The 27,004-nt window shown below is 25.6% G+C and overlaps 1 protein-coding gene across 1 annotated transcript in view; it reads right to left on the bottom strand.

The window, feature by feature from the left end:
- Positions 1-2,042: 2,042 nt before the first annotated feature.
- Positions 2,043-27,004, bottom strand: part of LOC129969904 (lachesin-like) — a 311,741-nt gene continuing 286,779 nt past the window's right edge. Inside the window, exons 4-10 of the mRNA XM_056084422.1 lie at positions 26,354-26,524; positions 17,889-18,017; positions 13,574-13,861; positions 10,004-10,072; positions 7,556-7,663; positions 6,663-6,761; positions 2,043-2,756 (exon numbers count right to left, since the gene is read on the bottom strand). Of these exons, the coding sequence (XP_055940397.1) occupies positions 2,662-2,756; positions 6,663-6,761; positions 7,556-7,663; positions 10,004-10,072; positions 13,574-13,861; positions 17,889-18,017; positions 26,354-26,524 (959 nt within the window). The 3' untranslated portion in view covers positions 2,043-2,661. The remainder of the gene's footprint in view (positions 2,757-6,662; positions 6,762-7,555; positions 7,664-10,003; positions 10,073-13,573; positions 13,862-17,888; positions 18,018-26,353; positions 26,525-27,004) is intronic.

Raw genomic sequence — 27,004 nt, 5'->3', positions numbered from 1 at the left:
AAAAAATATAACTTGAAATTTATATATGTATTAATATTTACATAGCAATAAATAATTCATTCGAGTAACATATTTAGTTGGAAATCGCATGTTCAAATATCTTAGTCAGAAATGCCTTCGTTATTTTTATATTTATATGATTTATTTCCCAATAAAATCTATGCATTAGTAATTTCCCCTGTACAATTATTTTAATTTCGATTTCTTTAGAAAAAAAAGAATAAAATTAGTATTATTACAAAAGATGTAACTCATCTTTAAAGAAATGAATGTAAAAGATATCTTTATGATAGAAATATTTTTAACTCTGAAATAAAACTATTTCGAATTCATTCCATTCGTCAATTTAAATAATTTATTTTCTTTGACCTATTGCTAATATTTGCATGTATAATTAAAATCAAATATTTATAGTAAAATAAATCTTTTATGGAATACTATATTTAAACAATATTTCGAAAAATATTTTATATACTATCTTGACCGCATGAAAGATCTTAGATAATTCAAAGCAAAAATTTTGCTGCATTATATATATATATATATATATATATATGTTCTCAAAAGAATTTCAATACGATATTCCATACATGAAAAAAATTTTGTTGCACTAAAAGTTTTAACTATTATATAGCAACTATTAAAATATCATCATTATTCCATGATCTTTTTGCATTTATTTTTTTTTTCCTTTTTAGAATATAAATATATATATATAGGTCGAAATATGTTGAATTTTGCAATGCTTGTTACGAGATGGAAGGTTAAATACGGGAGCTGTGTTGTACCGAACTGAAAATGGAAATCATGTTATATTAAAAATTACAGAGAAGGAATAGATAGTGACTCTTCAGGCAAGGAAATGAAACAGATATTTTTTTTAATATTAGATTTCTAAAATCAAAACAGTTATTAGAAATTTATAAAAGTTGATTAAAAAGAAAAACAGGATGCAATAGAAATCGATTATTCTATTATTATAATTTTATGTTGTAGAGAAGCATTATATTTTAGAATAGATATTTGTGATAAAAATATTTTATTAATCTCTTAAAATGACAGTTTAATTTAGTTTAATCATTTTAATGCGACTTTTAAAAGTACAAATGCTGAACTGTGACATCACTAAGGAATTTTAACCATGATCAGATAAAGAGGACATATAAACATCTAATTCCTGAGCCAAAATCCTACTTTTTAATTTCTCAGCCTGGGGAACAGGAGGAGTTTAAAACTTCGTTATAATTTACTTTGCACCAAGCACTCATACATAACTGATCTTGATGTATTTTGAAGTGTTTGGGACTTGAACTTCTATTCCTTCGATGTATAGCATGAAGCATGAGACCTCACCATTGATACTCTTTGCATCCTCAAATTAAATTTCTTCAAGTAATTTTTAATTCATACTTTTTATTATTTGTTTTCTTAAGTAGATAAAAAAACATTTTAATCAACTCCGTCTCCCTACAAATTTTCGTTATTACCCATGGAGATGTTATATAACATTCGCATGTAACACAAATAACTATTTTTTGACTGAATAATTTGTATATTTTATTTGAAATTTGCATCAAATATTTACTATAATTAAGATATTAAATATTATTGAACAATAATAAAGTATATATGTAAGCTTTACATAATTCAAAAATGAAAGGAAAAGTATAAACCTATTAAAGTCAATATGTTTGAAATAATTTATTTTACTCATGAAAAATGAAAACCTGAATCACCGCTTTCACAATTTAGTATTTCTACATATTACATTAAATCTTTATGCATTTGAAACACTTGTTAAATTTCATTTTGACTTTCGACTTTCAAGTAATAATTTATAAAAATAAAATAAATTTCCTCTATTATAAAAGCAATGGTAAATGATAATCGCATTTTGGAAATTAATCTTAACCATACAAAAATATAATTGGTTAAACCTTTAAAGAGTCTAAAATAATGACAAAGAAGACAAAGAAAAAAATTGGTAAATTTAAGCTAAAGATTAACAGAGACTGAAACATTTATTTTACAATAGACTGTACAATTGTTTGACAGTAATCTGAATAATAATAATATTCACATATACAATATTACATGTATTCTTGGCACGTATTTACACGTAATACAATTAAAACAACTTGGATTTGTATTGCGATTGCACAAATACAAAAGATAGATCCAAATTATGATTTATATTCATTAACAGCAAGGATGATGGAAATCATGAGTAAATGTCCATCCGGAAAATAAATCATAAATATTAATACAAATATCTTAATCGACAGTAACAAACATGACATATGTTAACAATGAAAGAATTTTATTACATTTCAATGGATGGTATTTGTGGCACAATGAAAATCCATGTTTAAAATATAAATCTAACTGTAACATCTGTCTCTAATGTGCAATGATATTGAAATAAGTTTTAAAGTTCGCGTCTTAGTAAAAGAAATAAATGTGGGATTTTTTTTTTGAAGTGGGAGATTCTACCCTGTAGAATGTTTATTGTCAATTCTTTTTTCTTCCTTCTTGGTGTCATTTTTTCCCTTCAAATCTTTTCAATACAAGTATACAAGTATCGTGAATATTTTAAGGATTCTTTTTGATAAAAATTAAAGACGACTTGCAGATGCTGATATTGTTGAGCTGTCAAGTAATTTAGAGCTTCAATAAGCTATTACGGAACAGATTAAAGGACGCAGCGGCAAATAATGTAAGATGGGGGATGACGAAAAATTCGGTGGATCCAGAAGCTGAAAGAATAAAATGAAACAATTGAATTATATAAAAAATGCAACTTCTTCTTAGTAATATTTAACATTAAAATGATGATACACTGAATTTTAAATATAGTATATGATCATAATATACAGACTTTTATCAACACCATTAATTAAAATGCAAAATATTATATAGGAGGACTGAAATATTTTTTTAAAGTTTAAAACACTGTCCCAAAATTGATAAAAATTATTATCAGAAATTATATACAAAAAGTAATGAAAGTTTTTCAAAAAAAAAAATTCGATTAATTAAAAAATAACTTATGTTTTTATTTATAATTCCTTCAATAAAAAATGATTATTCTATTTTTTTAAATAAATACATACAGAAGAAGATATATTTATTAGCCGTGATACTGTAAAAGAAAGCCGTCACAGATTTAGGGAATTTTATTTTCATATTAGAATGATAAAATGTAAAACTTAAATTATGGCCGAAAGTATTTTGTATATCTATTTAAATTCAGATAAAGAAAATTTTGAATTATTCTATTCTTTATTTCTGAACTATTTATTTGGGTAACTTTAAATAGATATTTCCTTTTCATCTCAATTTTTATTATCTTTTCATCATTTAAATGCATTCTGATTTTTTACAACGCTTTTTTCGGTATAAAAAAAGACTTAAGATAAGAATTTGAATCAATGTAAAGTACTATAAGGAACATTAAAATGAAAACAATTTAAAGAAGAAGCAAGTCTTAGAAAAGAATTAAAATACTATTTTCATATAAAGTCTTTCATTTCTCTTAGAAAGTTTTATTTTTTCTAGGAATTTTGAACGTATTCATTAATACAATGAGGTTATGAAAATATTTTATTTGATTCTTTCTGTAGTTAATCCTCAGTAAATTTAAAATAAACGAAATTTTTAAATACCATACATATAAAATTTCAATGACTTATTGTTAGAATGACTTAAATTATATTATGATTTGAATTAAAAAAAAGGAGAGAACAGAAAAATAGGCGTGAAGCTTTGCATTATTTAATTGTATATTAACATCAAAATAGGGATTATCACTTTTGCAAAAAGATGAATACTTCAAAAATTTTGGCGAATATGAATCAATAATAACTTTCCAATATTAATGACATACAATCATATAACTTCATTTCTCATATTTAAGAAAGAAAAATTAATATTTGATTATAATAAATTGTATGATTTCTTTTTATTAATTATTTACTTTCAGGTTCATGTCCTAGTTCTCCTCTCTTGAACCTTTTCTGCGATTCTTTTTATTTATTATCGCCTTCTGAATAATACAAAAAATTATTTTTGCCCTTTTTTCGAATATTTTTATACAAAAAATTGATTTTATATAAAACTAAAAGATTTTTATTAAATAATTATTGTTTTTAATGATTTACTAAATATGCATTCTACATTTTTAGACTACCGACAAGATTTCTGAGTTAACGAACAAAAATTGAATTGCTTTTATAAGCAAGAATATATGCCCTAGTACTCCTCTCTTGAACCTTTTTTGCGATTTTTTTTAATTTATTGCTGATTTATGAATAACAAATAAAATTATTTTTACCTTTTTTTCAAAATATTACTATCTAAAGAATTGATTTAATATAAAAGTAAAAAGATTTTATTAAATAATTATTGTTTTTAATAATTTACTTAATATGCATTCTATATATTTATGATGCCGTCAAGATTTCTGAGTTGCCGAATTAAAACTGAATTATTTTTAAAAATAAAAAATATTACAATGAAACACATTAAAAAGAGATCTTTTAATTCCTTTGAAAGGGAAAATTATAATTCAAAACGCACCAAAGAAACTGAAAATGTATTAATATTTGAGAATAGAAGATTGCTTATATCATTTAGATGAGCTTAAAAAATTTATTTGATCATTCAATATTTAAAATATTTTGTGTCTCTTTAATAAAAACGAATTATTTAATGAATTTACATACCTAAGTATATTAAATACATCTGATTAAACACACAAATGAGATGAAATTGTTATTGAGTTGCATAATGGGAAACTTAGCTTTCTGATGTTAAAATTGATGAAATTATAATTAGAAAGCTTAGCAGTCTTGAATTATGAAGTTCATGTTTTGCTTTAAAATATTATCCATCAAGATCAAGCCTATCATTTAATGACATAAAAACATTAATTTTACATAAAATTTCAACAAATTGGAATAGTAAATATTTTTATTTAATGATTTCCTATTTTTCAATTAATATTTTACTTTTGAACCATAATTAAAATTCAGTTTAATTTTTCTGGATAATAATAACAATTTCTTAAATAATCATTTTCTTATAATTTAAACGGAATGGTATATTTTAGGTAAATATTTAGTAGTATTCAAAAAATGAAAATATTATGTATGTTTTAAGGTTATAATATGAAAATCAATATCATATGACATTCTGATTAATCACACTAGAGAAAAATAATTAAAGATCTACATTTATTTTTAAAAAAAGAATTTTTGGGAAGAAGATATTTGTTTGTATATTAAATTGTTTCTTAAGTTCAGTGATTCTACATAATAGTTTTGGTAAGATGTATGCAAAAAATAAACTAATTTTTAATTTGTATTAAAATTATTATAAAAATTATCATTTTTTTCAAGTGAAAGAATCATTACAAAACTATCTTAGAGGTTGTTTTAATAATAATAATAACAACAAAAAACGTTTTACTCTGTAATAAAATATTTACTCTGTACTCTGTAATAAACTCTGTAAATAAAAATAATACATGAAAACATAATAAAGTAAAATCCGAATTCTTTTGTAACAATTTTGTTATAATTTGAGAAATTGATGAAATTAAACTCAAGAATAATAAATGTGAAAATTCCGGTCTCGGATTCTTATGAACATGTAACATACATTAAAACATAATAATTATTTATTATTAGGAAAAGTACTTTAAATGTTTCTGTAATAAATTTTAGATCAAGAAATTTATATTATTAGTTAGGTCATTTTTTTTGAATAAAATATTGCGAAAAATAAAATTTTAGAACATGATCTTACTTTTTTGCATATATTGCAGCTGCTAATAAACTTAAAAATTCAACATGCGCTTATTATTATCATGCATTTCCCGTTTTATTTTATGTATGAAATTACTTTCCTATGCATTATTAACTACAGAGTTTTATTCTAGGATTTTAAAATAAGAAGAATTCTATAAATTGAGGAAAGAAATAGAAAATATCTATTGAAAAATTTAGTTTCCAAAAATGTTAAGCATTTAAATTTATGTACTTTTTTATGTATAAGCTTGTATTCCTTTCACTGTGTACTTTTGCTTTAGTTTTGTCAAATATTAGTCAATGTCATAAGTGCCAACATAAATGTCAATGCCATTTATCAACGACATTGACATCTTGAATTCAGAATAATGGAATTTGAACTTAATAACAAATAATTTTTCTCTTTTGATGATAAATTGAAATAAACAGTTTGTATTTGCACAATAAATAGCTATACTAATTTCGAACTGTCAATTACAATTGTATCACAATCAATAGAATATGGATGCAGTGAAACGACTTAGTAATGATTTAAGTTAAAACATCTGAAATAATATCAAGCTTCGTCGTAATTTTGAATTCTTTCATTTTTTTATTATTCATTATGCTTACTTTACTTTTAGAAAGAGAAAGTGTATATGCACTCAATGAAGGAGTATTTCAATATGTCATGGAAATGTATAAAGTTATTTACTAGGCAAATTTAATTTTTCAGCTGAAATATGAATTCAAAATGCGTTAAATAATATTTTATATATTTCTTTTTCCTCAATAATAAATATCATGTTTTCAGTCGAATAAATATGCAAATTATTTAAAATATATTTTATTTCGACATTAATATTTGCTTACTTGAGTCTTTTGTGCTCTTTGGGCGCTTTTTAATAGTTCTTCTTTGATTCGATTCGTCCTCTAGACGACTTTCCACTTTTCCAGGACCTAACTGCTTTTCTAAAATGCAGAAATAAAAATAGGATAAAAAAATTTATAGCACATTACACAGATTTTTAAAACGGATTTATATCACGTTTTTTTTTTTTTTTTTTTTTTTTTTTTTTTTTCATATGTTTTGATGAAGAATATCAGTCTATAATATTTTCTAAAAGTTTTGTAGTCATTCTAATCAAAAAAACTTTTCTGTATTTTCAAAAATAGCTACAAATTCAGTTTTAGCTTAACTTTTCAAAATAATTCATTTGTAATGTGACTTAGATTTTTTTAATTTAAAATTATTAAAATGATAATCCGTTTCTTCAGTATATAAAAAAATTAGAAAAATCAATGAAATGATTAAATCCATAGTTAAAAACTGAAATCAATTAAATCTGGTCAATTAGGTAAAGAAAAATAAATTATCATATATTTATATAAACAAAAGAATATTTTATTAAGAAACTTTTCAATTTTAATAATTGCAATTTCTATTATGAATTTGTTTTTAAAAATGCTGAATCATCATTCTTTTTATAAATGTATAAATGAAATAAAGAGTTACTTGAAGTCAACGAAAGAAAATGTAATATAATATTTTTAGAAATTTTATATATACATAAAACGGTATTTAATGCATCGTAACTAAATGTAAACTTTTTTAAGTTTTAAAAATAAATAAGAATTCGCTTTGGTCTAAAATTTGCAAAACTTTATTTTAGAATTATTATAATTTTGATAAAATAATTACAATATAATCAAAAAATAATTGGAATTGATTGGTTTAAGATATCAATTAAGTGAAAATTCCTCACCAGAAGATACGACTTGTGACTCATCTCTCAATGAATTCGTTGTAGGAGCTCCATACTCTTTCTTAGCCGTAGTTGTTCCTTCTGGGATTGGTTGACTCTCTGTAACCACTGAAACAAGTAAAATACCAATTGAAGAAAGTTTCATGTAATACATTCATTTAATTGTTTTATTCTCATTTTTCTTTTGTAAAAGAAAGTGTGTAATCTTCATGTTTTTCCCCCAATACTTTAAACGACATTGTAATGCTCGTTCAATTAGTAATCTTGTGTTAATGATCTTATCAAAGTTCTTTATTATCATTACTGTCAATGTAATATTTTTCTTTCTTACTTTATTTTTACTATGTGCATTATTTTTCATTTAGAGATCTTGTACTTTAGGCATTTACTTTTTATTATTATTGTAACTTTTTTTTTATTCTTGCTTTTTTTTATTATTATTATGCTAATTACCATATTCCTTCATTTAGGATTCTTGTACTTTAGGTAATGGGAAAAGTTTCTGCTTATCATTACTGCCAATGTAATTTTCTTTCTTCTTAAGTAAATTCCCCTGTAAATAAACCATATTGGATATGACCCACGTACGTTTTATAAGCAGATATAAAGTGTAATGCGATGTTAAGACGTTAGGATACTATTTATTTAATTGCATTTTATAATAAATATATCCATATTCATTCGTAATATTCTGACCACTAAGCCTAAATTTTATGGTAATAACAGTAATAGGAGTACGGCGACCCTGGATATAAGTCATCATTTTGACTTTAAATCTAATAAGAATAAAAAAATAACGTTTTAATTTATCATCTTTTCGTTTTTAATAAACAACAAACTGCACTTAATTTTGCGTAAGAATGAGGAATAATATATTGGCCTTGTCACTCAAACAAATGATAACTGACATATTATCCAATGTTTATTTATTTATTTAAGACGTTTGTATTCGCTTTCCCATTATCTATTTGTCTAATCAGCTCAAACATTTCCATTTACTTCTCAATGAGCTACAGACTTAAAACTTTAAACGTAATTCAGAATGGATGATAAAGCAATATTAATTCGCTTTCATGGCTGGCTGCTTGTTATCTAACCGATACAAATTTTGAAATGGAGGGAAACTTAACATTATAGTAATAGAAAGCACAATGCCAAGTCGGTAGCTCATCAGTTTATAATTGATTGCAAAATTTTGCTTACAAATACTTAAAAGCAGAAAATAATTATTTTAATAAAAAAAAATCTCAATCACAAATTTCGAGGCAATTGTGAATTTTAAATTTTCATAATGCAAATTTTTAATTCAATTAGCTTGGAGTTTGGAGTCTTAATAGGGTTATAAATTTGTATGGAGCTGGGAAAAAATATTTTTACTTTTTAAACCATTTAAAAGACGTGATATATTAATATTTTTATTTGAATAGTTATTTTATAATATTTTCTTTTCTTTTTATATTTATTTCCAACAGGAAATAATATAGCTGTAAATCTCTGCTAATATTCACTCAGGCATAAATTTGAAAATTAATAAAATGTATTAATTTTATTGATGCTATTTTAAATCTGGGAATAAATCTTAAACAATAGATACTAGAAAAGTATCCTAGTAACCTATATCTTGCTAACATTTCTGCATTAATAATGACATTAGGTTAACTCAACACTAGTTAAAAGAAAAATAAGCTATTCAAACTAATTTAAATAGAATATAAATAGAGTGATATTCTATCAGAATGGAATAAAGCAAAAACGGAAAAAAAAAACATTACATGAAATGCTCCTAAATATTTCAGTGATTTATTATTATTATTATTATTATTTTAAATTTTACTGATAACTTTGAATCTTTTGTCAAATACCATTAAAGAAAACACTGATTTTAACAACAATAAGAATCTTAGACTTCTTTTTATTACTTTAAAAAAACTGCATGGAGTTTCATTTTAATATTTATGAATTAATGGTTGTTAATTCATTTTTTTAAAGCGGAAAGTAATAACACAGGAAAATGCATTTAGTATTATTTCTACAGTAATACTAGAACAATTTTGAATATAGTTTGAAATATATGTAAAGATTTTATGGAAAAATTATTTAAAAATTGTCAAATTTATTGTAACAATTTTAGATTTTTTTTTTCTTTTAAATATTGATAGCATACAGTAGTACACAATGTATTATATTCAACAATGGGAAATCTGCATATATTCAAAAACCTTTTTATCTTAAATTTTCAAATTATATTTCATCTAATATGTCTATTACTTGATTTATTACTAATATACTGTGTATTAACGGATTATTGCTAAATTTGAATATATCAAAAGCAAATTTATAAGTTAAAATGATGTCATATCACCAGTTAACCTGTCTAATAAAATAATGACTTCTTATTTATGTAAATTTTGATTTTTTTTGACAATCTTTTAAAATATATTAACTTACCTCTCTGAATTGGAATAAAAACTCTGTATGGGATTGTTGACATTGCCGTGGTAGTTGTTGTTATTTGTTCTATAAAAGCAAAGAAGGGTCAGACGACTTTAATCATCAGACATATAAATAATAATGGAAGATCAAAATAATGTTTCGAAGAGAAGTTAATACCAGATTCTGTACTTTATAAAGCTAATTAATGATGCCACAAAATAAATAAAAAATGTAATAAGCTAATAATAATCCTCTAGTACCCCATTCTTCAAGATTTCTAATTTTTTATCTCCTTTTCTGCCTTTTTTTAACATCCTCCCTTCCTTACTTAAAAAAAAAGTATTTTTCAGACATAATGAAAATGAAAAAGTCAACACAGACATATGAAAATCCAACTAGCTGATATTAAATTTAGGAAAAGGGAATGATTAAAAAACTTATTATAAAAATTTCCATTATCCAACTTGGAGGAAAAGATGCAAGCTACAAACAAGGAAAACTCTTAATATGAAAAATAAAATATTCATTATATAAAATTAGTCTTTTTATACAAAATATGCATGATGTTTCACTCCATGATCATTTTTATATATTTTTTCTGCAAAATTTGTTTATTATTTTTTTTATGAATTGCAAAATAGTTTACCACTAAATTACAAAATATTATAAGAAAAAAATTAGGTTATAAATGTGTTCAGCATAAATATTAATAAGTTATATTTCTTTACCAACAAATGTGTCTTAAACCATGTGCCAGAACGATATATATTTCATATCTGAATAATTCATTCTTCTTGCATATTTCATAAAATGTTACTATCATTTTCGACCGTTTCAATATGCGGTCTCAAATTTGAAAGATATATAAAATAATCAGAAAATAAATTTTTTACATATATGAAAACTTATTTCGCGTTCCTAAGACTTCATTATCAATTCAATTTCTGGGTCATATGCTTTGAATGAAATATAAATGTTTACTTTAAAGTGAAATATTCTGAATAAACGCATTCATATGATAATATGCCTTTCTTCTAAAAAAATATATATATAGAACTTCTCGCATTAACATGATTTAAAAAAAAAATATGGTATTTTAAATCTGCTACATTTCTTGTTGTTATTTTGACATTTTATGTATCAAACATGCTCAAATGGAATAATATATAATTGATGTTCCAATTTTAAATCACAACAGTGAAACATTTATAAGACCTTACATTATTGATGTTTTAAGTTTATCAATAAGACAACTGCAAAAGCAAAATGACTAGCATTTTTTTAGAGACATGAAAATTCGCATAGAAAACAGCTTTTAAATAAATAATTAATATCCAAGAATAATTTTGGAATAACCTCGAATGATTGCTACTTTAAAACGCTTTTGAAGACTGGAAAGAAGAGACCAGAATATTTTTATTTGTCAAATTCAATGAGTTTGTAATCATAAAAACAGTTTTTTGAGAAGTATTGTTTCGTAATATACACGGAAATAATTCAAAGGCCAAGAGGTAACTTATAAATAATAATTCAAAGGCCAAGATGTAAAATGCAAGAGAATAATTCTAAAGACAAGATATAATATGCGCGGAAATAATTCAAAGGCCAATAAGTAACATATAATCACTTATATTACACGAATTGTTGTACTGGATATACTACACAACATAAGATGAGATCTATCTTTAAGCAGCATAGGAGAACGCATACACACACAAAAAAAAACGAATTCCTTCTGGAGTAATGCGAGCTTTTTCCTGGTATTCGAGACAGGACAATAAGCGAAGATGGATACAATTAGTGAGCTGATGCCAATCACGGTTTAGGAAGAAATGAGAAGCATTGAGTATATTACAGATAATTATTTCTATCAAAGAAATAACGTGTGGTCGTTTATGAGTTAGAAAGTAACTACAGTAAGATTAAAGTAAGACTAGAAAGCATTTAATTGCTTTAAGAAAATAATATAGACAACTGTTATGTGTTTTGAATTTGTGAAGTAGTAAATAGAGTTACCTGAAATAACATATATATTTTATGCAGGATTGAACGTTCGTCTCAGGACGATTATTTAAAATTAAGCGATAATAATTAATTTAAAATTTAGCTGGATTCTCGAAAATATGGTACAAAACTGATTCCCATACCATTTCAAAAATTAAGATATTGCATTTTTTATTATGACAATTTAGTTTTTTCTGGAAAGTTTCAGGAATTTCCATAATCATTTAATTTTTTGTATAATTTTTAAGAATAGATTTATTTAAAGCAATGTAATTCAAAATCATTTCCAGTTTGTTTGTTTTTATCACATATTAGCATTTACATAATTTTCTCTTATTTTTGTAATTTGAATAATATGTTGAAATGTTAATTAGCTGTGCAGTTTGCATGAGGAATCAGAAAATAAAATTTACCTCAAAAGATAATTCGTAGTTTGAAACAGAAATTTGTGATGACAAATATAGTTTTTTCTGGAAAGTTTCAGGAATTTCCATAATCATTTAATTTTTTGTATAATTTTTAAGAATAGATTTATTTAAAGCAATGTAATTCAAAATCATTTCCAGTTTGTTTGTTTTTATCACATATTAGCATTTACATAATTTTCTCTTATTTTTGTAATTTGAATAATATGTTGAAATGTTAATTAGCTGTGCAGTTTGCATGAGGAATCAGAAAATAAAATTTACCTCAAAAGATAATTCGTAGTTTGAAACAGAAATTTGTGATGACAAATATATATATATATATATATATATATATATATATATATATATATATATATATATATATATATATATATATATATATATATATATATATATATATATATATATATATATATATATATATATATATATATATATATATATATATATATATATATATATATATATATATATATATATATATATATATATATATATATATATATATATATATATAAATGTCACTATAATGTCATGGGACTCGACACCATTAGGAAGTTCGATTACATAAGAAAGAGATGAGTAAAAAAGCACTGAAGTATCATGGCTTAAATACCTAACGCTCGTTGATGCTCAAAAATACTTTAAGGATACATGTTTAGAGATTTATGAATATCAAGTTATACATAAGTGATTTTGATGAAATCATCCAATAAATATTCCCAGCAAAACAGTTAATTGCTAAAGACGGTAAATCTTTGATAAAATGTGAAAAAGTATAAACAAAAATATATAATATTACTAATAGTATAACGAAAACTTCACATATTAAATTTAAAAAAATATTGGTATTTGTATTTAATATATGAATTTTCTTTGTGAAACAAAATAAAATGCCATAAAAACAACACATTTTTTTTTTTAATTTGCCTGCCCAATCGTCTTTTTTCATTATTATTCTGTGAGAATTATTATTCTTTAATCGATAGTCTCCTGAAAAAAGATCCAATTATAGATAGCAAACAAAAAACAAAATTCAGTCTCAAAAGTTTTAACTCATAAGAACTGTCATAAAACAATCAAGAACGAAAAGCAACTTCAATTCTTTTCAGTACAAATGTTTTTATCCCTATAAACTTGTCAAACTAGTTACCTATCAGTCGAACAAATCCTTCTTTATCCCCAAACATATTATTTGCCACGCATTTGTAGTGCCCGAAGTCGTTGTCACTGACATTTCGTATCTTAAGCTGCATTATTATCTTATAAGAATCTTCTTTCTCGACAATTTCGTATTTGTTGTTGTTAATCAGTACGACATCATCGTGACGAACCCATGACGTCAGAGGCCTTGGAGAGGCTTCCAGGTGGCATCCTAAAATTGCGTCCGTTCCGCCAGCAGCATATACCATTTGATTGGCCACTTTGATCTTAGGAGGAACTGGAAATAAAGAAAAAAAAATCTTATTGAAGACTTCGGATATAGTATATCACCTAATCTCAATTTAATTGTACGATAAAAGTTGAAAATACGAAATACTGGCTAAAATATTTATTATTTTATTGTGTGTGATACCGAAACTGCCAGAAATGATCTGAAGAAACAATTTTTTTCACATCTTTATTCTTTCGCTTAATATAAAAAAAAAAAAAATGTATGGTATGTATGTAAAAATATATTAATAAATAAATGATTCGCAAGTGTTACTTTATATTAATTCATTGGCATATTATTAATGCAATAATTTTGGGCTATCTAATAGCTCAAGATCTGAAGCAAAACTTTTAATTTTAGTGAAGTTAAATCTTTTATCTTTTTTTTGTTGTTGCTTATTTTGTAGCAAAGATTTGAGAATTCTTACGGAGCTCAAAAATACAGTTAAAGTTTTAAAATAACTTTTTAAAGTTATTATAATAATTTTTACTATATATCAATCGTTTATATATGAATCATTAACAAGAAGGTGAAACCGATGCTTTCTTCAGAAGGATGAGTCACATTGACATCAGATTGACATCGACATCAGATTGCAAAGATTAAGTAGACATCAGATTGCAAAGATAAAAGTTTGCAAAACAAAAGTCTCGAAAATTAATTCTGAAAAAAGTGTGAAATGTTCAAATTCAAAAAAGTCTAAAATGTGTCTCCTATCATAAGAAATATATCTTAGAATTTAATGAAAATTCCAAAGCAATAACTCAGAAATTGAAAAAAAGATATTTTGAATGTCTATATTAATGCAAAGATGTAAGAAAGTGGTAGAAGCAAATAAAACTATATGGAAAGAATAATTAGAGATAATGAGGATGAAAAAAAATTAAATGCTGGTTGCTAAAATCCTAATAAAATATATTTTGCTAATTGTGAAATGCAATAATATCATGAAATGAATAAATATTTTCAAATAATAAAAGAATTATTTTTGAAATTTATTATTTAAATAATTAAAATTTACTTCAATATATATAAAAAAGTCATGGCATAATAAATAAAAGTACTAAATTTCAGAAAGAAACGGTTATCAAACTTTGAGTAACTAGATTCAATAATAAAAAAAGTATAAATGTCGATTTATTAATAATTAAGATAGCACATTTAGAATACAAGTGGTTATCAAAATATCGTAAGATATCGATTCCGGATTGAACGCTCTAAAATAGTCCATAGCAACTCGATTATATTGCGGTCAAGGGACCATTCAGGCCAAAGTGGATGTTTCATTTGATCCTGGTGTTTATCAAATCTGACTGGACAAGTTTCGTTTTATGTATAAGAGTATTATCAACCTGGAAAATTTCACGTCCTGCAGGAAACAAAGTTCGCATCGTAGGGTGGACCTGATCAGTTAATATTTCTCTATACTTCTCTGCGGGAATTCTTCCTAACGGGTTGCTATTAGATTGAAAGAAAATCCCCGTCATGGTTGCCCATACCTTGAACCGCTCCATACCTGACAGTTCAAAGGAGCAAGTGCCCTCCAAGTATGTAACCATCCTTTTTGTTGGAAAAAGTCGGAAATATATTCATCTGATCATGTAACTTTTTTCACTTATCAATCGACCAGGTTTTGTGGTTATAGTACCACTGCATACGACGTTTGGCATTTACACCTGTTACACGTGGCATAGGAATTGTTGATTTGCTTTAAATGTCCAGTTTATGAAGATGTTTTCGAAGTATAATTTTGGATATTGATTGAGATGTTGATTGAGATCTACAGTTGCTTTGCTTGATAGTGTTTTGTTTTTAGATATTTCAACCCATTCCAATCCCCGCTGGTCTCTTTTACTTCAGCTTCTCCTCCAGTCTACTATTTTACTTTGTCGAGCTTTCATTGCGATCTGCGTGCACGCTTTTATGAGTTTAGACACTGTTCTTCTAAAAAGGCTTAAAACTTGGGATACTTCAGTCATAGTTGTTCCAGATAGTGGGACTCCTTAAATCTGGCCTCTTTGAAAGTCTGTTAGGTATGATATTTTACGCATTTGATAAAAATTCAATACGCATGAAATTTCATTAAAGTTAACTCATACTATTATGATATATACTTTTTATATTAAAAATTCTGATAGCTAAGATTATATTGTAATACTTTTGAAAAGCATTGTTAAATGTCACTTTATTGACATGACGATTCCATTATTTTGATAATCATCTGTAAGGTAATTTTGAATAATTTTCATCTGAAAACTGAACAAAAACAATTTTGCAGTTTTTAAAAATAAGGAGTTTCATTTTATATTTTAAAGAAATTTTCCAAGCAATGCTCGTTAAATTTAAGAAAGAATAAAAAATTGCCAGGTTTATTTTAACCTTCTTTATAAATGATGAATTATTGGTTTTATTTGAAAAATATTTTACTATAGTGTCTTCAAATTAATACTAACATATAAATACCACATATCATTTCATTATGGAATGAAAAATGGATTGAAATTTTTGGTTATTTGTAAGATTTAAATGAAGAATTTTTTATTATTATGTTCTTTCGTACTATATTTATCTTAAAATATAGATAAAAAATATTGCACAAATTTGCTTTTTTGTTGGTTAAAAAGATTTAAAATATGACTTCCAGTATACAATTGAAGCAAAAAACACCCAGTTAATTCAGTGAGAATTTTTAGATTTTTCACATTCTAGATAGACGTTTTTATAATTATTTTCATAACATTTGGGAATCAATTGAAATTATAAAAATAAATATTTAAAATAAAATAAAAATTCACATATTTATGCAAAAAGAAATTTGTCTATTCCAAAAATTATCCATAGGTTTGAAAAATCACTACTTTTGAAATATTGAATGAAAGAATTTTAGTGGATATCAAAAATTCTGAAATAATTTAATTCTTAGAATTTATACGACTTACAAAAATTGAGATAGAAGGAAAACAGAAAAAAATGTATATAAAAGTAAGATTTGACTTTATTAAATATGCATGCATATTTCTAAACAGCAGGAAAAAATTGTTGACAGATATTGGAATGTAATATATTCTTTAAAAAATATGGCACTATTTTTACTAGATGGTAAGAGTTTTTCAGTAATGAATAGATAGAAATTTTTGATTCATTTATATTCATGAATTTTATGTCTCTGTATATCTTTCTGAAAGAAATAAATTTAATTTTTTAGCTGTCTTTCAATACTTTTGAAAGCACAAAGACTGATAAACAGAATAAAATTATAAAATCAAAATTTAAATTTCATAATATGTAACTTTCTTTATTTTAACTGAAATGTTTGCATATATATATATTTATATATGCACCTATATAAACGCACCTATATTACGAAAGAAATTAATTCCATGCTTTCATACTTGTTTACAAACTTGAGCTATATATTTTGCCAACAATGTGCTATCATTTGTTTAAAATATTAGAATATCTAATACAAAATTTAATTTTTTGGGAAACTGCGTCTTATGTATTTGATGTATTTTTATCCCGGAAGAAAGCAATAAGATTTACAATATTTACTTCATATAACTGTCCTTATACATCAAATATACCTAAAATGAAGAACAGTTTCGCATTTTATTCAAAATATACGCTTTTATAGACACAGTTTTGATATCTATGAAAACATAAGAATTTATTCATTTTCGGTGCAGTTCTCCGTGTTTCTGTTTCAATATCTCAGCAATTTTCACATTCATATGAAACATCGTTTATTTATTTCCCACCGAAGAAAATAGAAGCAGTAACTGCAAAACGCAATAAATGTAGCATTAGAATATCAATCTTCCCTGACCTAGGCTAAAGTTAAAGTACGACCTCCCCCTCCCCCTATCTCTCTGTTACTGGGCCATAGCGTGAGTTAGGAGTTCATAATTTCAGAAGCGTCATAAAGGCAATTTTTGTTTGAACAAAATAAATTTATGACCCATTAGGAAACAATGGTTGCAGCCGCATTATCGTTCATCACAAAAAGTGCGACTGAAAATTTCTCTCAACTTACAATTCACCTGCAGCACGATTCTCTTGCTGACTGTAGGAGGAATTCCATTTTTGGCGATGCACAAATAGGCTCCCATATCCTCTCGGGTCACTTGAGTTAGGTTCAGGAATTCACCTTCCACCCTTTGAACTAAAAAAAGAAAAGAAAAAATGTGTCAAATGTAATTTAGATTTTTTTTCTGTCATACCAGACAAATGTGCTACGGTCATAATTTTTTTCAGCTCAGCAATATAAATTTTCAAAAAATAATAGCAAGTAAATTTGAAGTAATTACTAAATAATAAGTAATTAAAGTAAGTATCTAAGGTAATTCAATTTTAATAGTTAGCCATTTTCCAATAAATTTTGAAACATTATATATAAAATTAAGAATTATACTAAATGGGGAAAACATCGTACGTTTATTTAAGTAAACCAATATTATTAGTAATGTGTAAATTTTATTGAATAAATTTCTGTAGTACGCAAAGCATATATTAATATGAAGAAATGAATTCCACTAATGATTTCTTTAAAAAATTCCTTTTTTTCAAAATTTGATGCCTCAAAATATCAAACTTGTATAAAGTAATAATTAAAAATTCATACTACTAGGTGTGTCATTTTTTGTTATTATGTGTGATCTATTTAATATTATAGACAAATAACCGGGTAATGAAGTAATCCAGTTTAAGTTAATATATAGCAGAAGTGAATTTTTTTGGCATTTCACCATGATAATAGTTACTGTTATAGATGCAGTAAAGTTAGTATAATAGATAATACTTTTATTTCAAGCATGGAAGTAAAAAGGAAATACATTTGTAAATATTTGACTGGACTTTTATTATGCTATCGTATGACTGAAGTTATAGAAGTGAGTATTCTCTGATGAATATCTGTATTCGATGAACATCGGATAACAATTATTTGGATGCTGACGTTCATCGGAGACTTTTAACATTCACCAGATATTGGTCTATTTCAGTAAATGATCAGTCATGAAAACTTCAAATATATATATATATATATATATATATATATATATATATGATTCAACTAAAGTAGCATTTAGATTTGGTCCATTCGACTTACATAACCCAGGCAAGATTCTCTATCTAAGATAAAAGTAGTTGAATTACATGCACGTGTTGCAATCTTTGGAATGCTAACATAATATTTCAATTAGAGAAAATTTGTTTACTAAAACATTAATTGACATGACGAGATATTTCGTTAATTCAATTTATTTAAATTTTTGTTGTATATTCTAATTCACAAGAAATTAGAAAAAGGAATACAAGAAATATTTTTTACCCTCTACTTTAAATGTAATTTAAAAACTAAAACATTTCTAAACATTTAAAAAATTGTTATATATTCCAAATTTCCTTAATCCATTGATTCATAACTTTATTACAGCAATTTGTCTATAAACCACAAACATATTCATTTTTTTAAATGAATTCCCCCAATCATGGATCATAGATTATTTTCCGAAATTAATTAACATAAAATCTTTAAATTCAAAATTATCTATGTTTTCTAAGTCTATTAATTAAAAATGTTATCGATTTTAAATTCACACGTTTGTTTCATACACATGCTTACAGAAGGAGCGTTGCCTCTAACAATAATAGCATCTTCTGAATTTCATAACATATTATATCTTGATAATTAACAATGGTAAACATAATTTAGGGATAACCGATGAAAATGTTATCAGCATTTTATTTAAAAACTAATTTGCAAAAACTATATAACATCTGAAATAAGAATTCCAGTACGAAATGTTTGCGAAAATTAATTTGACAACATTGATATTTTCTTAAATACCTCTTAACTATATATTAAGCTCAAAATATTTCTCAAATATCTGAAATGAGACCATTATAATCTTTTAGGTACTTGCGATGATTATATCAGAAAACTATTCAAAAGATAAAGTGCTAATATAATAATGGTATTCAACACTTATTACAAAGAGCGAAATGATTCTTTTCGCAACAGGACAAATTTAAATAGCTCTAAATCTCAAGGGGAAAAATTGTGGATAATAGTAACAATGCTTTGTAACCACCTTCAGTTTCACTTTTCATTCCTCTTCTTTAGATAAGAAAATAACAATAAAATATGACTTGCACAAATAAATTTTCTAAATTTTTTTCACTTTTGTATACTTAGTGACATGGCATTGGTCTAGAACGCCGAGTAATTCTGTCACACATAAATGTAGCGAATATTTTTCAATCAATAAAAAAATACTTGAGTGGAAAGTGTATTAAGTTGACAAAATTTTGAAAGAGTAAGAAATTCTACCAATAATTCTCATTCATAATTATTCCCTAAATATTTCTTTTTCCCTCTTTCATATTTCAAATGTAAAAGAATTTACAAATAAGTATTATCCATTATAATATTTTAAGTGTCAACCATGTATTGTTAAATATTATTCCACAATAAACTATCGACAGAACAACTTAAAATTTGTTATTTGCATAGACATGTTTAAAGTTTAGTTAACTTCAAGATAAAATTTTAACTTTTTAAACTTTTATAATCAATCAGAATTAATAACACGAACTAATTAGAAGAAACTATTACTACTATTTAAATTACTTTATGGTATATAAATAAACAAACAAAGAAGTCAAGATTAAGAATTATAATTTACCGATTTTCAACCTATCATTCCTGATACAATATTGTTATAATGTAATTATCTTCTTCGATAAATGAATCATTAAAACAAATCTAATCTGTATAATTAAATTATTCACTATTAATCACATGATATTTGCACTAAGCGATAATTATTTATTAGAGTAATTGTATGAAATACTTCTACACCTGAATATATGCAATATTTTATTGATGACAATTTTGAATTAGAAATTAATTCTATTCAGATGGTGCACTTGCTATTAATATTATTCAGCTGAACCAAATGTAAGCAATGCATATGTGTCAATTTATTTACGTATTCATCTTCGAAACATTTAAGAATGCTGTCTTCTTTATTTATTTAGTAATTATTTACTTTCAAAACTATATTCAAATCATAGAGTTCAAGCAAAATATGTTATTGTCTACCCTTCTAAATCAAATTAACTTGAGAAAAAAATCAGAACCTAATACTTTCGTTCTCCATAATTTGTTTTTTTTTTCATAGTTTATTACATGGACCACTTAGAGATGCAATACAAAATTTGCAATTGTTGCTGATTTTTATTTGCAAAATTTTTTTCATTAAAATTTTGCATACGTTTCAAATGAATTTTGCATATTTCGAAACTATATTGTTTGAATGGATAAAATTGAAATAATAATTGCCTAAAGAAAGGTTAGCTTGGCAAAATAAGAGTTACTACAGCATCAAATTAGTTCTAAGAGGGCTGTGATTACTCGTAACTACAGCAAAACTACAAGTAAGATGAAACACAAATTCTTAGTTTTTCGAATAGCAGTTTGAAAATGAGTATCTGACATTTACTGCTATTATATCAAGAAACCAAGATATGATTTAGAATTAACTGAATGCCTTTTTTATTTGAAAAAAAAGTCTTGAATAAATAGTTTGTGAAAATACAGTATTGAAGATATGTAATCTTAGAAAATGTAGAGCTTTCTCATGGATACAAGCCTTTGTACCAATTATCAATAAATTTAAAAATAAAATCAATGCAAAGTAAATCAAACTAATATCGTTAAAAAAAATGAGTACTCTTAAAAAATATTTCTAAAATACAAAGAAATTTTTTTAACTATGTTGATCTTTTTTTCTTTTTTTATAATTTAAAAAAATAAAAACAATGTTAATTTAAGAATAGTTGCACTCAGTGATAACTATTAATTTTCTAATTAGATAGAATAGTAATATTCCTTCACAGGGCGAGCAAGTAAGATAAAAAATAAGAAAGAAATTAAATTGATCCGATTATCATCTGGCGGATGTAAATTGTCGCTTAAACTTATAATAAAGCATCAAAAGGCAGACCAATTGATGAATCAACCGAATATGAATCACCAAATTATATTATTAAGATTGAAATTGAATAAACTGATTCAATCGATTGGATTTTCTTTAACTTGAAGAACAAAATATATCATCTCACAATCTATTTATGAGTACATTAAGGGAATAAAAGCAGAAACATAAATGATTGCAAAATTAATTGGCAACAGGAAATAATCATATTTTGACGGTTTCGTTGCTTAAATTAACCTGCCAGCTGCTATTTGTTCTTAGATTTCTCCCTAAACAGAAATAATTTTTGTAGACTATTGGTAAGTCTTCTAGCATTCTACTGCTTATAACAATTAATTGAAAATATTTTTTTCACTGATATCCGCTGCAGCAGATCTGATTAATGTAATGAATGGAGATCAGAATGATGAAAAATGCCTTTTGTTGATATGATGTAAAATGCCTTTTTACATTGTTGAATATGATGTAAAATGCCTTTTGGAAATGTTCCATTTACTTTATAGATTGTCTTTAAATTTCTGTCTCCATCATCTGATAGATCCAGTTCTCTTCGTATATTGATTGCAATGGTAGTCACCAGTTATTGACACCTGTATATTTCAATAACTACTTGGGTGTCATAAGTAACCCGTAATGTAAACTGACGTTTAGCCCTTCTGGTCATACTCTATGTATTTCACTATATAAAATGACCCTTCTGCATATTATTACGATTTTGTTTTAAAATTTTATTTGAAAGAAATATAATATATACTCATATGCAGTTTAAATTATTCTATTGGCTCTGTGATGGGCACTGGTGGCTGCACATAAAAAACATTAAACTTTGTTAAAAAAATATTCCAAAATAATATTATGCTTATATATCCTCACCGAATGAGCCTGAAAGAAAACAGTAATCCATAAGTATTAATTTATACTTATGGATTTATAAAAATCGAATCCTCTTCAATCGCATTAAAAATATTTATGCTTTCCTATTTAAAAAATGATCTCGAAAGCACCACTACTGTTGCATAAATATGAACTATCATTTTCTATTCCCTTCATTTATTTTTATTGATTGAACTGATAAATTCTGAACTGTATAACCTAAAGATTGCTTATATTATTATTTGATGAAAAGTCTAAATCTGAAAAAATGAAAATGGAAACTTTGCTACCCAAAGAATAATCACCTAATCTTCTGCCCTAACATAAAAACCCATCAAATGTTGTCTGATCTATTAGACGAATCAATCAGGACCCATTTCCTTTTTATTTTGCATAACATTTATCGTTCTGACATCATCAACTGTAAAGCCCTAAAGTGATATGAATTATTAATGATGCGCTGTGTTTTACTTCGCTTCAAGCAAAATGACGCTTCTAAAGATAAACCATTTCACCTAACGATAACGATGCTCCACTCACATTTTCGATCGCCATCCACATTTTGTTAATATTAGATTCACCAGCCAGCCAAGAGATTTCCTTGCATAATTTAACTCAAAACAAGCAGACGTTATCTTTTCTTAATGTTTCAAGACGATGGAAATCAAGAACATGATATCGTAATACATGGTAACATTAATATCTTCAATAAATGTATATGCTTAAAAATTGGAAACTGTTCTAAATAAATGCGGGAAATGAAGATGACAACTTAAATTTTGAAGTGTTCTTTTACTGATTGTTGTTTCATTACAACTATCATTTTAATCTTAAAAATGAACCTAGATGTTTATGGAAATAAAAGTAATAACGCATTTACCGCATTTCATTTTTATGAAGACAAAAATGAAAAAAAAATGAATTACAATTTCCAAAATTTCTCGTTTACTGTAGAAATTGACACATTATGGAGTTAAAAATTTCTCACATAATTGGATACCATTTTATATTATTGAATGATATGTTGTTTAAAATAACTGTTTATATTCAAGTTGATTCATGAATTAGGAAGTATCAAAATATTTTTGATGCATATTAGGCACCGCTGTCTGATTTCGTAACAAAAATTTAAATACTCTGTTTGTGATATCATAGAATATAAAATGACGTTTTGCAAAGAGAATTGTTTAGAAAAAAACAAGTGCATCTGAAACATTTCTGTACTAAATGTTTCTAAAAGAAAACATCTGATTAGTGATCATAATTTAAAGATCAATAATGACTATCCGTTTCATTATTTTCTTTATATCCCTTGTATTGTTTCATTATGTAACATCTCTTATCAACTGAGTAAGTAAAAACAAGGTTTCTAAATTTATAAGATACTGTTATCAGATACAGTCTTCATTGGGATTTCTTCAAAGTTTAACTATTTATGAATAATTTTGCAATGAAGCTTCTACTTCGAGATATTTCATCTTTTAATATTTATTTTCTATATTACTAAGTTTCATTACCTACAAGTCAATTAATGAATAATTAAAAAATAGGATAATCTGAGTTTACAGATTATAAGATGTGAAAAGTACATACCAATATTCTTTAATTTTATGTCGATCGAAGTAATCTATAGAACTGAAATGTAATTAGTTAAAAAAAGCATTTCATTAAAAAACCGCCATTATTGGAATTTTACAGATATTAATTTAGATATTTACTCACTTCTATAGTATAGAAGTATTGAGAAAATGCAAACTGAAATGCGCATCATGGAAATGTCGAAAATGGTTCAGTTCAGGGGTTATCTCTGATCTTGGATCAATATTAATGAGAAAAGTTCCAAAATATTTTTGTTGGGATGAAGCGAGTGAACTATTTTTCCTCGCGTAAGAATATATATATGGTTACGCTTCTGGCTTCGTTCTGGCGCATTCTTCCCGCGAACTGCTTAACATGATGCTGTGTGCGTAACCATCAATATCTGTGTTCTTTTCTTTTCGTTTTGTTTCTATGTCTAATAAATGTGCTGTCTTCAAGAACTATACTGAAATTTATTGAAATTTAACAATAATTTTCGTATAAGTTCTAAACAAAGGATAACTATTCCTAAACTGAAGTATAATGACACAATAATGCAATATACATTTCATAATGATAATAGAACTAAAAATGAGAAGATATTGATTATCAAATAAAAAAGCATTATAGATTTTGGTCGGGAAAAGGTTTCAATCTCATGCATATGATTTTTTTTCAAAGTTTTTAAGAAACCTAATGGGAAACTTTGGAAAACCATAATTGAATAAGTATCAAAATATTTAAAAAATTCATAGAATTTCATATATTATTCTCATAGCAATATATGGGAATATTATGAATGCGTGTATGACAAGGACATTAAACAATACAAGACTACAGTTTCTTTAGCTCATATTATACAATATAGAAAGACAATTTTGAAATATATATTTTTAATCATTCTGCAAAATATCCCTATTAGAAAAATGCAACATCCTGTGTTTTAAAGCAGTCTACAACATTTATCTTACTCCCGACACCTCTATTCCATTCTGTACTTTTTTCTGTATGTACTTTTATCTCTTCAATTTCATTTGGTTATAGCGAAAAAAATAGTTGAAATGGGATAATGAAAACAATTCATAGTGAGGTTATAAAGAAGATATCATTTTTCTTGAAAAAAGCATTTCACAGGTACCTTAATATATGTGAAGATATTTTTGATTAGCATAGGGTGTTCAAATTATATTGTTATGTAAGATTTTAAATAAGAATGTCATAAAAAATTTTTCTTAATTTTTAAGAAGATGGTATTTTACTTATTTTTCATAATGCAAACTTTTGTTATATTGAAAGTATTGCTCAAAAAGTCATTTCCTTATAAAATAAAATTATGTAGTTTGTTACTGTTTTTCTACTGCATTAAAATGTCTCCTATACACTTATTTCTAATAGATATCGTCAAATATAAAATATTTAACTTTAAATCTCAAAACTTTAAATCCCAAACTAAAATCCAATAACTTTAAATCCACCCCCCCACCCACCCACCCCCCCAAAAAAATGTGGTGGTATTCGTTAATTTCTACCCAAAGAATTTTAAATTTGCTCTGCGCAAATCGTATTTCGTACTGAATTCATCAGCAAATTATCTTTTTTTTTGTATCATAGCAGCATTATCATTACTAGCATTCAAATCATTCCCATCATAGTATTAAGAGTTATAAGCCTTGAAATTTATATTATCTACGACCAACCAAAAGAGATAATTTCAATATATCAACAAACTTCTTTTGTCATCCTTATGTTGAAACATAGATTTAAATCAAATTCAAGCATTTAAATCTTAATGTTTTTTCACAAATAAAATGCAATATTTCTTGCAACTGTTTTATTATCTTTGCAATTTTTTAAAGAAATAAATCTGGCTTTTCATGTAAATATATTTAAAATATAGTTCTTCATCTTTGATAAATAACCGAAACAACTAAGTTCATATTTCTATTTCAAATTATACTTATATTTTAACCCGATCTGCTTCTAAACCAACGGATAATCTTTAAAAGCTTTATCCTTTTGCAAAAAAGTATGCAAGAGATTTGCTCACCTATATTTCTGGTGTTTCCGACAGGTCCTAAATTGATGTCCTTGGGCTTCTCTCTTCTCCAAGACACCTCAGGTGGTGGATACCCAGTGGCGCTGCAACGGAGGCTCACTTTCGCCCGCTCTTCCACGACCGTGTCCGTGCTGGTTTCTGCATCCACAATAGATGGGGGAACTGTAAAAGTACGAGATATTATTTGTATTAAATGTCATAAATCAGCCCTCCTTTCTTTTAAATAAACTATGAATTTGGAAACCAAAATTTAATGAAATAATTCATGCAAGCACATTAAAACTAAGACGTGGTAAGATCCAAAGTTGCCTATACACGATTTTATAATACTTCTACAAAAGTGTTCTTGAATTGGACATAAGCATATCGGTTCAAAGCAATAAATAGTATTTGTGCATTTCACCGTTATAAGCAAGATATGAAAAAATCTTACTGTATGTTCTTGGTAGCATAATTCAAGGTATAAAACCTCACGTGACGCATTAATTGTGTATATCTAGTTATAGATACATTTATCTGGTAATAAATGCGTGAAAACCTGTATTGATATCAATAAAGAATATTTTGAATTTTCAATCTAATTCTGAAGCGATCTCATTGTGATAATGAGTTTAATCTTTGTCCTCTAAGAATTGCTGAAGT

This window comes from Argiope bruennichi, chromosome 1, assembly GCF_947563725.1.
Source record: "Argiope bruennichi chromosome 1, qqArgBrue1.1, whole genome shotgun sequence".
Lineage (NCBI taxonomy): Eukaryota > Metazoa > Arthropoda > Arachnida > Araneae > Araneidae > Argiope > Argiope bruennichi.
The sequence above is the reverse complement of the archived record's forward strand: the minus strand, read 5'-3'. Positions and strand labels throughout refer to the sequence as shown.